General features: G+C 39.6%; 1 protein-coding gene across 3 annotated transcripts in view; it reads left to right on the top strand.

Moving 5' to 3' along the window:
* Positions 1–12,720, top strand: part of AFF2 (ALF transcription elongation factor 2) — a 481,449-nt gene that overhangs the window by 428,563 nt on the left and 40,166 nt on the right. For 2 of the 3 annotated variants that reach the window (XM_083159453.1, XM_083159451.1), the window contains exons 12-13: positions 4,415–4,542; positions 10,851–11,046. In XM_083159453.1, coding sequence (XP_083015579.1) covers positions 4,415–4,542; positions 10,851–11,046 — 324 coding nt within the window. The remainder of the gene's footprint in view (positions 1–4,414; positions 4,543–10,850; positions 11,047–12,720) is intronic. The other variant, XM_083159452.1, reaches the window with a different exon arrangement.

The raw sequence follows: 12,720 nt of genomic DNA, 5'->3' as shown, positions 1-12,720 counted from the left end.
AAGGTCAACACAGATATTTCCATACTGTAAAATCCATGTAGACTCTGATGGGAACTGGTAATGAAAATTAAAATGAGCCATGTGAGGATACGTGCTACACTAATTGTGGGTCCATGTTGACAGAAGTTGACATTGATACCAAAAAACTTAAAAATCTCATGTCCACATTTTCATGAGCTGACTTTTTATGTCGGCCTTTGGCTTGTATGGACCTTTCATCAATGTCGACCCTTAACACTTTGACATTTTGCAATGTTGACATTTTGCATGTTGACCTTTGGTGTTGACCTATTTAATGTTGACCAGTAGACCTTTTCATCCACACCCATAACCTCTGAAGAAAATAGAATGCATCAAATTTCATACATGTGGTTACTGTTAATTCCGATAATTATGGAATTGATAATGGGATAATGGCACCATTCTATATTCATTATAGTTTTTGTCACAGTGTATATTTTCAATATTATAATTTATGTACTGCCACTAGTATGTTATGTCACTTTGTAATTTAGTACATTTACTAACAACTTGGAAGGGAAATGTTCCAAATCTCTAGGCATATAATCACCATGTGCATTTTAGTGAACTGTAGCTTATAAAATCAACATTCAAATGTTTTTATCAGTAATTCAAATTCTAATAAAAAAGTCACCCTTTTTGACAACGATGGAGTTGTATCTTCTACCTTTACGTTTTTTCTTTCCTCTGAAACCTATGGTAACAGTGGCAGCCTGCTAATTTTCCCACAATGTTTAATTACTATGTTCCATTTCTAAGTATTCCATTGACAGTACTCCTGGCAGTACTGATCTCACAAGCTTTGTCTGGTGTAATGGAGGCTTCTACATTGCCTAACTATGGTATCCTGCCCTGTAGAGTTCTTGCAGGATTCTTTTTGAGGAAATTAGCTGATGGCAATATAGGTTGTCTGATTTGACTTGCACACTGAATGAATGCATGGCTGCCACAATCCTGTAGAATGTCATTCTGATATTGTTGTTGTGTTTCTTACCACTTAGTTTCAGGTAGACACGGTTGCTACCTGTGTTTTTCATGAGTTTTGTTTTAAAACTGACTTGTTTATACTTTATCATCCCATTGGGCACTAGAGGGAGAATATAATTGTGAAGCCAGGTATCGTGCCCAATGCATGGCAAACAAAGCGAGCCATGCGAGTGGACATGATACACTTATATGGTGTCCATATCGACCTATATCGATATAGACACCCAAAAAATTTGAAAAATTCATGTCAACCTTTTCCCATATTGACCTTTTGACCATGTTGACACAATGCATGTTAACATTTCATGTGTCAACCTTTTGAATGTCAACCAATAGTGGTCAACCTTTTGATTATCGACCTAGATACTGCCAACCTAATGACCCATACCCCTGCCCAGCCAAGCTAATAAATAACCAAAAGTTTGAAAGTTTATATAATCTGGGCTATCCAGGGAGGAATAATTTCAGTAGAGCCTGAAATCTGAATGCCCAAGTACAGTATGTCAAAGAAACATCATCGGCCTCTACTCTGCTGGAATGTTCAGAGGCTGAGCCTCTGATTTAGTAGCATTAAGCTTATAATAAGGAAGTTATACTAATCATGTCTAAAGCATCGCAGGCTCAGAATTGATGACTGTACTGGTGACAGAAAGCAAAACACTGTCAGCAACTAAAGACAATTTGTTAGCCTCATTATGCGCTGTTAAACTTGGAAGCTTTACTAAAAGACTATGTTCTTGGGCAACAGGTTTCATTGTTAGTATAAAAATTAAAGGGAAAGGAGGGTAACCTTGCCTGCAACCATTGTGGGTGCTTCAGGTGTGGTTGGAAAATGCTTTGCTGCTGCTTATTTGAAACTAGCAGCAATGCTTAGATATGGTAATGCAGCAGGGGGCATCTGGTATAAGAAAATACCTCCTGAATGCATGTGGTATTCTCTGATTATCTAAGGACACAGCTTCAGATCACCTGCAACACTGGCAGAGTAACCCATGACTTCTACAGCCATATTATGTCCAAGGACGGAGGGCCTGTACTGCACCAATGCAGTACAGGTCCGGTGCATGCGCAAACTTTGGTTAGCTGAAGGGCCCATTTGTCAGACCTTATGGGATCATTCCTGGAATAGGAAATATGAGCATTCAAAAAAAAGTGTAGTCTTTCTCTTCTGGAGAATTTGTATTCCGAACATTATGTAAATCAAATTCTACCATGTTAAGGGTCAAGGTCTTGTCCTTTTATGTCCTTCATGGGAGAAGGACATAAAAGTCACTTTAGAATCAGAAGCTGAATGAAAATCACTCACTACATGTACCGTTTTTGCCAGAGGCTACAGTGCACATGCAGGTCTCCGGAAACATGATGACCTTGCTATGTTTTCTGAGACTTCTATATTGCACATGCACAAATCTCCCTGACAATGGCCGCCACATAATTTTTCCAGTGTGAATATACGCAGCCTAGCGAACAGGTGAAAAGTAAAATTATCACTCATTAATGCTTAATATTACGTTTGCCATATAGCATGTAGGATATCTGTGGTATTTTAAAATATGGGGGCCTGAGAAACAAAATGCATTTCTTCAATGTTGACAACCATAGGCGTGCGCAGCACATTTTATTAGGGGGTGCACCGTCAAAGGGGTGTGCGTAGCTCCACCTATTGGGTGTGTCTAACACCGCCAATCAGACATGTTTCCGTCATCTATTGGCACTCTCTACAATATAAAAAGTCTGTTAGCCACACCATAATCTCCGGCCTATTTCAGTTTTAATCTAATTACTCTGTGTAACAATACATGAAAATACAATCATAAACATATATGGATGACACAGATATGTAGTGATATGACAATGGTCTAGTACAATTAACAATGCAAACACATATAATTGATTGATGGGCGCTTCTTTAAATTGAATACAGTTCTAAAAATCAAAAGTCTTTGGTTAAAGGTATTGCTGGTATTGCTAGCGACAGAGGTGTTTGTAAGGGTGGGCACAGCATTAGGGGGTGCCTGTGCACCCCTAACACTCAATGTGCGCACACCTATGTTGACAACATTTCGCTTTATGAGCATGAAAGATGGTTAAGGAAGAGAATTTAAACATTGTTAATATTTAGAAAGGAATGCATTTGAAACCAAGCAAATAGACCAGGGTTGCCGACCCTCCCAGAATTTTCGGGAGTCTCCCGAAAATCGGGTCCCCCTCCTGGCCCCCCGGAAGGGTGGGCAACCCTCCCGGATTCAGGGGGGACCCCTGCTGTCCCCCGGATCGCGGCATTAAAATGCTGCAATCCTCGGGTCTCAGAGGAGGGGGCGGAGCTACAATGTCACAATCGCATCATTTTAGCCCCGCCCCCTCCATGGAGATCCCTGAATTTGCTGGTTTACCAGCATGGGGGCGCGGCTTAGTGATGTCACGCTTAAGCCCCGCCCCCTGAGCGGCTACTGAAATTCTCCTCTCCGGGCTTCTCCCGGAGAGGAGAATAAGAAAGTCGGCAACCCTGAAATAGACATGTAGCTATAGTCACAAAAATGAACTTACAAAATAGGTAAGTGTATATTCAGATTGCTCAATATGCTTTTTGTCCCTATCTTACACCGGTAGATCCATTTTGTTATTCACTACCAATATACTTGTATACTACAGCATATGTTTGGTACAGTAATGTTAATGAATGCAATAATTAGCTGTGTTGAAAAAATACTATAATCTATCTATCTATCTATCCATCTATCTATTTTATTGCTGCTAATATCTGGTCCCAGAATGCGAGTCTAATGAGCAAATAAGCAGTGTAACAGCACACTGTAACCTGTAAGCATAGCCAAGTCATTAGTTCAATATGCTCCTAAGTGACTGTTCCATGCCTGTAGGTCTCAAATGCTAGTGTTGACAGTATTACAGTGTCCCTGAACGGAATGTTTCCAGTAGATTATATAGATGTTACGTGTTTCATTACATGGCTCATAAGGAGAAGAGCTGACCTACATACACCAAAAGAAGGTCAAAACTGTTGAAGAGACTCATTAAATCCCATTAGTTGAATGGAATATGTTCTTCATGCACTCTGCTGTAGCACACTGAAAGGAGATCTCTTAAACCTGTGACCCAATGCAGGCTAAATTACAGTTCTTCTATATTGGCAATGTGAAAGAGATGATTAGATCTGAATTCTACCAACTACCTTACTAATATGTCAATGTTTTGAAATATTGGTGAAAAACATTTGCTACTTATACAGTATACTGTATTCCTATTGAACAGGTCAGACTTGTAGTACTGAGACTTGTAGGCAATCTAGTCTACTTTATAACAAATAAATGTATTGCAAATCAATATATCTACTTACAGTTTGTTTGTGCATTTCAAATACTAACTTTGTCTTCTTATTTTTTTAAAGCAGTTTGAAAGCAGTGACATGCCAACTGACAGCAAAAAACAACGCCTGGAAGATACCCTCACTCCGTGTCTACTTCTTCCTCCATGTATCTCTCCTATCCCTAATATTAGGGCAACCAGCACTAAAGAGTGAGTACTTTTTTACTTTTTTTTAACCTAATGCCATTTTCTTTAGGTTTCAGCTATTGCATGTGTGTTACATATATTTTATCTACATTTTATCATTTTATTCTGTAAATAGAAAGTGTTTAACATATACAATAAAAGGCTAACGCAAAAAGGCTAAGGAGGTATTCAATCTCCCGCTGCTATTCACGATGGGGGAAATAGCAGCAGTCCCTATTTAATACTGTCTTCCCCGGCAGGATTGAACAAGGACTTTACAAGCAGTCGGGCAAGTTCTGCCGAAAACAGCCGGGATTTGTCAAGCTCCCGGCCACAGCGCGGCGATTTCTGGCCGCAGCTCGCGGCCATGCCCCCTTTTCAGTGCTCGGCAGACGGAACATTGAATCCCGCCTGCCAAGCTGACATTGAGCCGGCCGGAAATGGGACCGTGTAACGGCTGTCGGGCCAGCCTGACAGTCGTGTCACCGGATTGAATATACTCCTAAAGGTCTCCATACACTGGTCCAATTTGGTCACTTTTCACCGAATTCTGGCGGATCGTGCCAAGAAATCGGGTGAAAAGCAGCCATATATGATGTGTTTGACATCAGATCCGATCCAATGCACGGTTCCATGCTAATCTAATCAATTCAGAGTTGGAAGTTGGACCTGCTGCATATCTGACCTCTGACTCGACCCACCTCCTGGCAGCAGAGAATGGGATCACCCGGGATACGTTACATGCATAAGGACCGTTTCACAGGCTGGTAACCAGTATGTTTATAAATTTGGGTGTGGTATAGGGCACCGACAGTCGGGATCCCGACAGTCATTAGCCCGACATCGGGAACTCGACTGCCCAGACTCAGACATCATGGTGAGTGCAACAAAGCCCCTTGCGGGCTCACAGTGCTCGCCACGCTGCGGGCATGGTGGCTCGCTATGCTCGCCACCTATTCTATTTTCCCTCTATGGGGGTCGTGGACCCCCACGAGGGAGAATAGCGGGTGGCCTTCGGGCACGCGTAAGTCTGAGTTTTGACAGTCGGGATCCCGACTGTCGGGACCGCGTCCGGCACCCATAAATATGACAGCTAGGATAAGAACTGACTAAAGGGATCATTGTCAATTGCCTGCAGTTAAATAAATAAATTTGGTTGAGTTTCAATCCCCAGCTGAATTAATTGTCTCTTACAGACAATTAGGTAAAATAGATTGTATGTGTTGTTTGATTCGGTTGCCTGTAGGTTAGCAAAGATTTATTTTGTCTTGTTATTGACCAGTGTAAGGATTACTCACTTGACAGTATAACAGCTGCTGTGACTACAACTCTTCTAAAGCATCAACTGATAGATATTAAACAGCTGTGCTGAAGAGACACCTAACCTTTGGGATTCACCTTCAGAGACATAAAATCTAACAGTGACTTTCACTACATAAACCGTACACCTAATAATGACTATGTCACTTTATTTCATTCACACCACATGATGGCTTTGTCTCTATGTCAATCCAATTTGCATGCAATAATCTCTGTTGCTCTATAAAAACTGCACATGGCAAATATTCCAAAGAGTGACATTTATAGCGAGTGCCAATAAGACATTTCATTCTATAAATAAAACAGATGAACTGCTGATATATTCTATTGTTTATAACACTTATTGTACCAAATCAGAAACAACATACAGTAAATCTCAAGTTAAGGCAAATCCTTCTGGTGAAACGTCACTTAGGCAGCCTCCTGATTGGTCCTGTGGTTCTTCAGTGCGGACCCTGGTGTGAGTGTGTAAGTTCATATTGATGACTGTGGACCTGCTAATCGTGACTCGGTCCAATTGGTCACAAATGCGAACAACAAACCCATGTATTCAAATTCAGTTATATGGCAAGAGCAGTGTTTTAAAAGTTATTTTACACTGTTAGAAACCCTTATTCATATATACAACCCTATTTCATGCACAATTGGGCATAGGAAAGCCAACACAATCATTTACACGAGTTGAATTACAAACAAACAAAAAAAATATTTGGTTATGTGATGCTCCAAGACCACTAAGGTACTCAGTAAGTACATTGTTGGTACACATCCAGCAGCAATCCAGTCTCCTATTAGTCAAAAACAGTATGACACAGAGGTGGAGCCCAGTGTGCGGTGTTGGCCCCTTGAGATTTAGGGGCCTGTGTCCACCGGGCACATTGAACTCATTATAAATACGCCACTGGCAAGGGGGAAGACACTGCAGCTTCAGTTTTGCAGATGCAGCTGACCTTGAATAGGTCATAGAGATACATCTTTTGAAAAATCGCAAACCACAGTATAGTGCCTGAATAAAGCCCTATATTTGTGGTTGTTAGGATGTGTTGCACATTTTTTATGTATCAAACTACTGTAGTTTATCTTAATCACAGGATGGCAAGGATTTATGGTGTCACATTAGGTCTCATGGTGCCCATACACAGTGCAATGTGTTTTTAGGTGCAATTTGAACTATAGAATGGTGCTGTACAATTTGAACTTCAATGCTTTGCAATGCTATGCGATATTGCTATGTAATGCCATGAGATTTCAATTGTATGCCATTTGAACTGCATGCAATATTGTATACAATGTGCTACAGTACAACAGTGATGCCATGCGATTTAGTACAAAAAGTACTGCCTGCACATACTTTTTTGTACTATGCAATTTAAAGTACACAGGAGCTCACCTTGCATAGCATTACACTGCAAGTAGGGATGGCCATCGATGGCGATTCTGCACCCAGCCATTGATAGTGCTAAACTACTTGATGGAAAACCATCGATAGTTTTAGCTATCGATGGTCATCCATTATATTTGACTGAATGGCCCGTGGGCCAATCAGAACTCGGGGCGGGACTTCCGGGTGGCAGGGGGCGGAGCTATGCTCTGTGTACCGGCACCTTGAAAAGAAAAAAAAACACGGAAACATCGGTTCTCCTTTGCCATCGATGTAGGGAAACCATCTAGTTCTCCCACATCGATGGCAAAAGTATTCAACATTGGCCATAAACCATCGATGATTTCAAATCATTGATGGTCGATGACCATCCCTAATTGCAAGCCCGGTGCTATTTGAACTACATGCAATGTGTTTTAAACTTAAAAGTTCAAAATGCATACAATAAGAGCACTGTGTATGGGCACCTTCAGACTGTTTAGGATCACATTTTGAAATTGTGTTACACATGTGAAATATCATAGAAAAATGATATACAGTCACTCCTATAAAAGATCTCATTGCCATGTCTAAATCTTGTCTGTTCCTTACCTCATACGCATAAATCTACTGAAGGCAAGTAGTCTTCTGCCACTATATTAAATGTTTGTCGTTGCATTTCAATTAGCAAAAACATGTTGGCAAATTAAGTCATTAAACATGTTTAATTATTCCAATAAATTCATTCACAATTGGTTATTATTGCAATTAAAAACCCATTTTTAAAGTAGTTACAGCCCAAAGCTAACTAACAATCAGCTCAACAATATGTAACAATTAATGGCTGCTAATGAGGCCTTCTCTTTCATAAAAAGGTTTGTCGTTTCTAAATCTCTGGAAGTGATTACAGTCATTTTTCTGTGAAGTACCAAGTGCCCATGACTATACCACAATGCATGAGATATGGTCACCTTCATTTATTGCTCGTACTTACCAAAAATCGTCTCTCTACACAGATGTCTGCTAGAAAATGTACTTACTGGTTTGAAAGAATCGTAATGAAAATAGGGACGGGGGTCATTTATATTTATAAAGCTATGGGAAAATAATACCGATGGAGTACAGTTTAGTTGTTGATATTGGTATGCTATAGTTAAAATTCCACTTAAAAATGACAGAACCTGATTTAGTCTGATCATTTTAATATGGTTCTGACATTTGCTTAATGTCATTTTATATTAGATGATGTTTCAGTAATTGGTGGTACCTGCAAAATTAGTTTATAGTTTATTTTTTTTATATAGCCACAAGCAGTTTTATAATATTTCAGTTGAATTACCCTCTAATCAAGTGGAAAGGGGAAATTTACTAAGATGGGAGTTCTATTTCAGGTGGGGGTTATTCTGGTTCGCTCGCAAAGGTATAATCACTAATGGATGATACCATAAGCACTGCAGGTGGGGCAGATGTAACATGTGTAGAGACAGTTAGATTTGGGTGGGGTTTGTACTTCAAACTGATATCTATATTGCAGTGTAAAAATAATGCAGCCAGTAATTACCCTGCACAGAAATAATAAAACACCCAAATCTAACTCTCTCTGCACATGTTACATCAGCCCCACCTGCAGTGCATATAGTTTTGTCTATTAGAGAGTGATTGTGCCTTTGCAAGTGAACCAGAATAACCCCCACTATCTATTATGTTCTAGAACAGTGGTTCCCAACCTGGGGTACTAGTACCCCTGGGGGTACTCTGCAGACCAGTTGGGGGTACTTGAAAATAATATTGGTAATGGCGGAAGAAGAAAAAGTCTCCCAATGGCAAAAGAAGTCTACCATCGACATGGAAACAAGCCACGTTGTGTCATTTCCAGTTCCATCTGCAGCGTCATCAGCGTCTCCTCATGCTTTTGCCCAACCAGCAATTCACTGAGAGCTACCTGTGAACATCTGCCCCTCACTGACATGGGTGGAAGAAGCATTAATCCTAGAGAGGCATTAGCTGGAACTCTGGAGACAATACACAGCCAGCGGCCAGACAAAGACGGACCTGATTCCTGACCATATACTAGTCCACGGCTACTCCTTAATATTAGGACACGCATACTGCTCACTTCCACTCATAAGTACTGTGGAAATTTCAAATTGAGAGGAGGGTTACTTATAAATGAAAAGCCTAATCAAGGGGTACGGGAGAGAAAAAAGGTTGGGAACCACTGTTCTAGAAGGTGCTAAATAAATAAGTACATTCTAATTGGTTGCCCATAGCAACATCCCGTGTAAAATAGAACTCCCTTCTTAGTACTGTACATTTCCCCCGAAGTGCGGGTTTGCTAAACATGTCATCTTTATACAAACTATAATCAGCGTGTCCCTTGAGTAAAAAGGAATTTAAAAATGTGTCCTGAATTGATTGGTTGCTTGAAGTAAACAATTAAACAGAGATCTGGAAGGATTACACCTTAAGAAAATTAATAATTCAACATTCTAGGCCCACTAATAAAAAAAATGATTCTGAAGCATAATATTTTTACTTTAGCTATGTATGAAAGATCCCTTGACAGGACAGCAGCTCTGATAATACTCTCTCCCAGCAAAAATATTGTCACTCTCATTATTATTTCACTGCCTTTTCTGACATTCTGTAAGGTCATACATGCACAGTATATTATATCCAAAATGGGCAGGTAGTAGGCATTTAGAGAAGGGCCATGATACCTTTTTAGGAGATTGATAAATAGGATCCAGATCATTAAGAATGTTGGTATATTCTAGCCTAATACAAGACATATTTCTGTCTCCCTGATGAGATTGTAATCTTAGGAGACTTGGGTTTGGTGGGCACAACACTGAAGGATTCAGGTTCACTCGCAAAGCACAATTGGTTTGCTAATGGAAAAAAACATGTTACATCTGCCCCACATGCAGTGCACTTGGTTTTGTCTATTGCAAGTGGACCTGAATCACCCCCTGATATTATAAAATCACTTCCTGCTTGCCAATGAGGTTACAGAGATATGAAAACATGATGATTTACTAGAGAGGTGTTCATTATTACAGGGCATATGTGTTGCATTACATGGTATGTATGTTTTATTACAGGCAGCAGCATGTACCAAAAGATGATTATGTATATTTTATATTCACAGAACTATGTAACTGCAATGCAGCTTATTTTTAGTTATTTATAGTTATTTTAAGTAGCGTAGGCATTGCTTTTCCAATATCCCTGAAATGCTTTTAGGTATGATAACCTGTATGATTATGGATTCACATAGGTAGATGTGACTATTATATGATCAGCTAACATTGACATGTCTCTTTGGCCATTTACTGACGGGTTCTAGCGAGCTTCTTGACTGATGCAAAAATGCCAAATCGGTGTATGCGTAGTTTCTTATAAAACCAAAATATGGGCCTTAGTACCCTGGCTGCAATACACTTTGTTCCATCTTCAGCAGACATTAAATCATTTAAAGGACCATACAGCGCTGATGTTTTATGCCACACATATGCTTGAATGTAGTCAGCAAATAATGTCCACATGTTTATTTGAAAATATTATAGCCACTTACCATCTAAATAAACTTTTCAATAATTGATGCAAAAGAAAAAATACATTTTTTTGTCATCCTATTTTCCTTCTTTAGAGCAAAAAAGACATCAAAGAAACGAGAAGAGAAAGTTTTTCCTCCTTTGTTGTCGCCTTTGGGGGATGAGCCAATCCGTAGGCGACACTGTAGTGATAACAGCTCCTTCAATCAGGATGGCAGCACTACAACGGTGCATGTCCCCATAACTTCCACAAGACACAAAAAGAATGGCAGCACAACAACGAACACTAAAGTAAATAAATACAACTTTTATTTCTCAAGATACTGTAAGTTTGTTACTGTGCTCAGACTGATAGTCTGAAAAATATGGTTTTTAACCGGCATTTAAATGCCACATCACATGCAGTCCTGACCCCAGAACACACTGCAAACATTGCTACTTAGTAATTTGCCTTTCATCACAGGTCCTTTTCTAGTGTGAAAGAGTCAACCTGGGTCGACATTACATGGTCTTAGAATATAGCAGGGTCTAAGACCCGGAAATGTCAACCAAGGTTGAGCCTTTCATACTAGAAAAGGACCCATGTTGATAGCCAAATTTCCGGGTAAAAATGCTTGAGCTGGTATTTTGCTGGGCAATGTGAGGAATGCAGTCAATTTACCTACAGTCAAAATACTGATCACCATTGACCAACAGTCAAAATAGCGAAATTTTCTAAATGCCTACATTCATTATGCCGACATGGTCAAAATGCCGACATGATCATGATGCCGACATTTAAATTTTTTTTTTTTTTAAATTACTTGTTCTTACACAATCCAAGTGGACATAGAGTTAGATTGTTAGATTTAGAATAGTGTGGCGAGCACAGTGAGCCATGCTAGGGGGATGCGTTACAGTTATACCTTGTCCATGTTGACATATGTCGACACAGAAATGCAACAAATCATGTTGACTTTTTGACCTGTCAACATTTAAAATGTCGACATTTTTTTATCATGTCGGCATAATGAATGTCAGCATTCTGATCACGTTGGTATTTCAACAGTCGGTTAATGGTGGTCAGTATTTTGACCGTAGATATTCTAACTGTAGGTAAATCAAACTGAACCCCAATGAGAACGGGTGTGTGAGAGTCATTTCTGATCATGTGACACAGTGGAACCCCATTTTGGTTCTTAGTGGCAGCATGTCACACATAATCATTGTGATTATTAATACAGACTTCACAATTATGGCTGAAATAAACACAGTCCATTTGATTCATCACTTGTCGGTGTTAATTAATGTCTAATGAGTAAATATATGAGCTTTGCAGAAATGAAAATAAAGTTACATTTAATGAGGGGTAAAGATGTGTATAAGCCCAAATTAATTTCTGACCTTATCATCAGGCAGGATAAACCAATGTGACCTGATGCTATAACATATGCAATGCTTCTAAATGGCTGGTGTAATTGCCATTGCCCCGTTCCCTGATAAATAATCCTCAATGCAACCAGATTGTGTAAAATGACAGTACAGTAGCGTAAAAGTAGCAGAGAACATAATGCTATGTAACACATTATCTCTGCTAACCATTTGGTGTCAGCATTATGCACGCTTTGTTTGCCTTTGGAATCCATCTGATTACCATATTTATTGTTGCTCACCCATAAAGAGATAATGTTGCATCAATTCAATGCTGTGACTGAATGGGCAGGAGATTTGTGTCAAAATATATTTACCTTATATCAGAGGGTGCAATTATCATACACGTCAGCATACTGTTTCCCATTATGGCTATAGTTGCATGATTTAACACCATCCTGCAGCACAACATAAATAATGTTCACATCCAGGAACATACTTTCATCTGTTTAGTCACAGTAGTGCCAAGAGAACTTGTTTATACAACGGGAAGATGAGTCTCTCGCCCACCTGCATTCAAATGCTGTCATACTTCTTTTCGGTTTAGTAAGTGTA

Source organism: Crinia signifera, chromosome 9 (assembly GCF_055691185.1).
Source record: "Crinia signifera chromosome 9, ASM5569118v1, whole genome shotgun sequence".
NCBI lineage: Eukaryota > Metazoa > Chordata > Amphibia > Anura > Myobatrachidae > Crinia > Crinia signifera.
Note: the sequence above shows the minus strand (reverse complement) of the source record. Positions and strands in the feature narration are given on the sequence as shown.